General features: G+C 37.1%; 1 protein-coding gene across 1 annotated transcript in view; it reads left to right on the top strand.

Moving 5' to 3' along the window:
* LOC142336731 (sacsin-like) overlaps nucleotides 1-3,007 on the top strand; it is a 41,092-nt gene extending 38,085 nt beyond the window's left edge. The window contains exon 3 of the mRNA XM_075385643.1: nucleotides 2,862-3,007. Within this exon, the coding sequence (XP_075241758.1) occupies nucleotides 2,862-3,007 (146 nt within the window). The remainder of the gene's footprint in view (nucleotides 1-2,861) is intronic.
* The last annotated feature ends 227 nt before the right edge of the window (nucleotides 3,008-3,234 follow it).

The following is a 3,234-nucleotide window of genomic DNA, read 5'->3' as shown; positions in this document are numbered from 1 at the left end:
GAAGAAGAGTTCCACTCCATCTGCTCGACAAAGTGGAACAAGAACCCCAAAAACTTATCGACGAAAAACAAAGTATTAAACTAGACAATTGTTCAGACGAACTATTCATAAGTCCAGTAGTGATAACCTTAAAGAAAGACAAAAACAGTAAAAATAGCTCCCGACTCCAAAAAGCTAAACGATGCCATTCATAAAAACAAATACCAAATGCAAAGCATCGACAACCTTATGGATTCGGTAGCAGTTTTCATTTCAGAAAGAAAAAACAAACCAGGACAGTACCTATTCTCCAAAATTGACCTAAAATACGCATACAGTCAAATCCCACTAGACGAAAAAAATTGTAGACGAAAATATTGAAACACTGTAATTTCAACATAATAGGTGGAAAAGCCACAGGCACATATAGATTTATTAACGGATTTTATGGCCTAACCGATATGCCAGCCACCTTTCAAAAAACTATAGACAAAACATTACATGACATAAAAACAAAATTCGCAAACCTAGACGATATCCTCATAGTCACAAACGGAACATTAGAAGATCACGAAGAAGTTCTAGACAAAATAATGCAAAGACTGAACAATGAAAATCTAGCAATTAATCTCCAAAAATGCGAATTTGCGAAAGAACAAATAACATGGCTAGGTTTCTTAGTCACTCCAAATGGAGTCACACCAACAAAACAAAAATGTGACGCAATCATAAATCTGGACAACCCAAAAACACTGAAACAATTAAGATCCTTTATGGGGTGTATCCACCACCTGATAAAGTTCATACCGAACTTGGCAAGAATCTCCGAAACATTAAGGCTTTTGTTATCAAAAGCAAACACAAAATCACAAAATAAACTTGATTGGAAAGACAATCACACAATCGCATTCAATGACATCAAAGCTCAAATAAAACAAATAACAGAAAACAAACTTTTCGATACATCGAAACAAACGAGAGTGAGATGCGACGCTAGCAGAAAAGGGCTAGGTACTTGCCTTGAACAAAAAATCGGACACATTTGGAAACCAATCGCATTCGCAAGTCGATTTCTAAATAATCTCGAATCAAGATATAGCACAAACGAATTAGAATTACTAGCTGCAGTTTGGTCGTTAGAACACTTTAAATACTATCTTTATGGTACGGAATTCATACTCCAAACGGATCACCAAGCATTACTTTCAGCACTTAAAGAAAATAGAGGAAACAAAACATATCAAAGTAGATTAACACGATGGGTAGATGGCTTACTGCCATTTTATTTCGCAGTCGAACACGTTCCCGGAAAAAACATGGGGTTCGCTGACTACTTAAGTAGATATCCTACAGGAGAAGCAATTCCACCTACCGACGAAGACAAAAATTTCGTAACCAACACAATTGAAGAATTCAAACTTTTCATAACAAGAAAACTCGCTGTCTCCAAATGGAGCGAGCAACTCATCCTCTCCAAAGGGAGCAATTAATTCAACCAATCAAAACACAGACACAAAACTAGACGAAAATGACGTAATTAATCCAAAACACACAAGCAACAAAACAAACAACGCTTTTTTCCTTAACACGCTTACAAATCAGTCACATATTAACTCTCATTCTTTAAATTCAAATTCTAATTTCAAATTTCTTCACAAAAACATTGTCGGCATAACTACAAGACGTAACCCCAACAAAGATACTTTCAACATCCCTATTAAACGTAGATTTCGAGCTTCAAACAAAATCAAAAATCCCCAAATGGAGCAACCAAGCAATTCCAAGACATTTACTAATTGTAGCACCCAAACGGAATTTAATTCTAATAAAGGCAAAGGCCTCGTCCCTCTTGACCATTCCAAACATGAAAACCTCTTTGACGCTTACAACGACCTACCAACCTCCGTATATAGAGAAAACTTCAATAAAGTTTTCAACGAAGAATTCCTGGCAGAAGCCTCGCAACGAGAGCTCAAACCCATTATCCATCTAGTGAAAACACAAAATTGGGACGACCTCAAGAAAATAAACCCGTTATATTTCCGCATTAGACAAGACTTATCGGTTACTGACACAAATTGCTTATTATATGATAACCGATTAGTAATTCCCCAAAAACTTAAACAACTGGTTCTGGACACAATCCATCATAAACATCCAGGGCAAGTTGGAATGTTAGCATTAGCCAAATTAGTATAGTGGCCACATATCCACTCAGAAATTGTAGCAAAAGTCAAGGCCTGCCGACACTGCATTGACAAAGGTAAAAACTTAAAACCAATCATTCCTAAAAATCAATTGGGAGATCTACCCAAACTAAATGAACCAAACGAAGAAATCCAAATGGATTTCGCAGGACCAATTCCATACAAAAATAGTACGCAAAACAATTACATCCTAGTACCAGTAGACAGACTATCCCGTTTCCCTCACGCGGAGACATTCCACAACTGCGATACGGAAACAGCGATAGACTACTTAGAAAAATATTGTAAACTACACGGAATTCCTAGATCTATAAGATGTGATCAGGCACAAGCCTTTAAGGCTAAAGAATTTGACATATTCTGTAAAAAAAAACATAAAACTGATACTCGCTCCAGCCGGAGACCATCGAGGTACAGGAATGGTCGAACGCCTAATCCAAACGATCAAAAGACGCTGAGCCGTACTTGATATTGACCCCAACTGGAGCTCAGAAACTTTAAGTTCACGTCTGGCAAATATTATAGAGAACATCAGACTTGTACCTATTAGAACTACAAAAATAACTCCGTTTGAAGCGCATTTCGGCAGAAAGCCAAATACAGCACTATCAAATAAGCTAACAAAACCATCGACAAAAAACTTATCATACCATAAACTAAAAAGTCGTTGTTTAGACAAGCGAACTCTCAAACACGATGTATTGTCACAAGAAGAGATGTGGAGACTAGATGGAAAGTCTGAGGATGAACTCGACATCCAGTACGAACAAGACGAAAAACCTTACTACCTCCTCACAGCAAATAGATTCGGACGATTCTGAAAACTTACCACCAAGCAGAAGTTCCCCACGTAAGATCTCTCCTTCAGAAATACACTTCTTCATTGGAGATAAAGCAACTAAGATAATATATAAAAAGAAAAACTTCGCGCGCAAATCCATAGCGAGAAAAACAAAAGAACCAAGAAACACTCTAGCACCACAATGGACTATAATTCCAGACGGAACTATAACTAACTACACACAAAATACTATTACAATAGACACTC

This window comes from Convolutriloba macropyga, chromosome 3 (assembly GCF_964194025.1).
Source record: "Convolutriloba macropyga chromosome 3, txConMacr16.3, whole genome shotgun sequence".
NCBI lineage: Eukaryota > Metazoa > Xenacoelomorpha > Acoela > Convolutidae > Convolutriloba > Convolutriloba macropyga.
The sequence above is the reverse complement of the archived record's forward strand: the minus strand, read 5'-3'. Positions and strand labels throughout refer to the sequence as shown.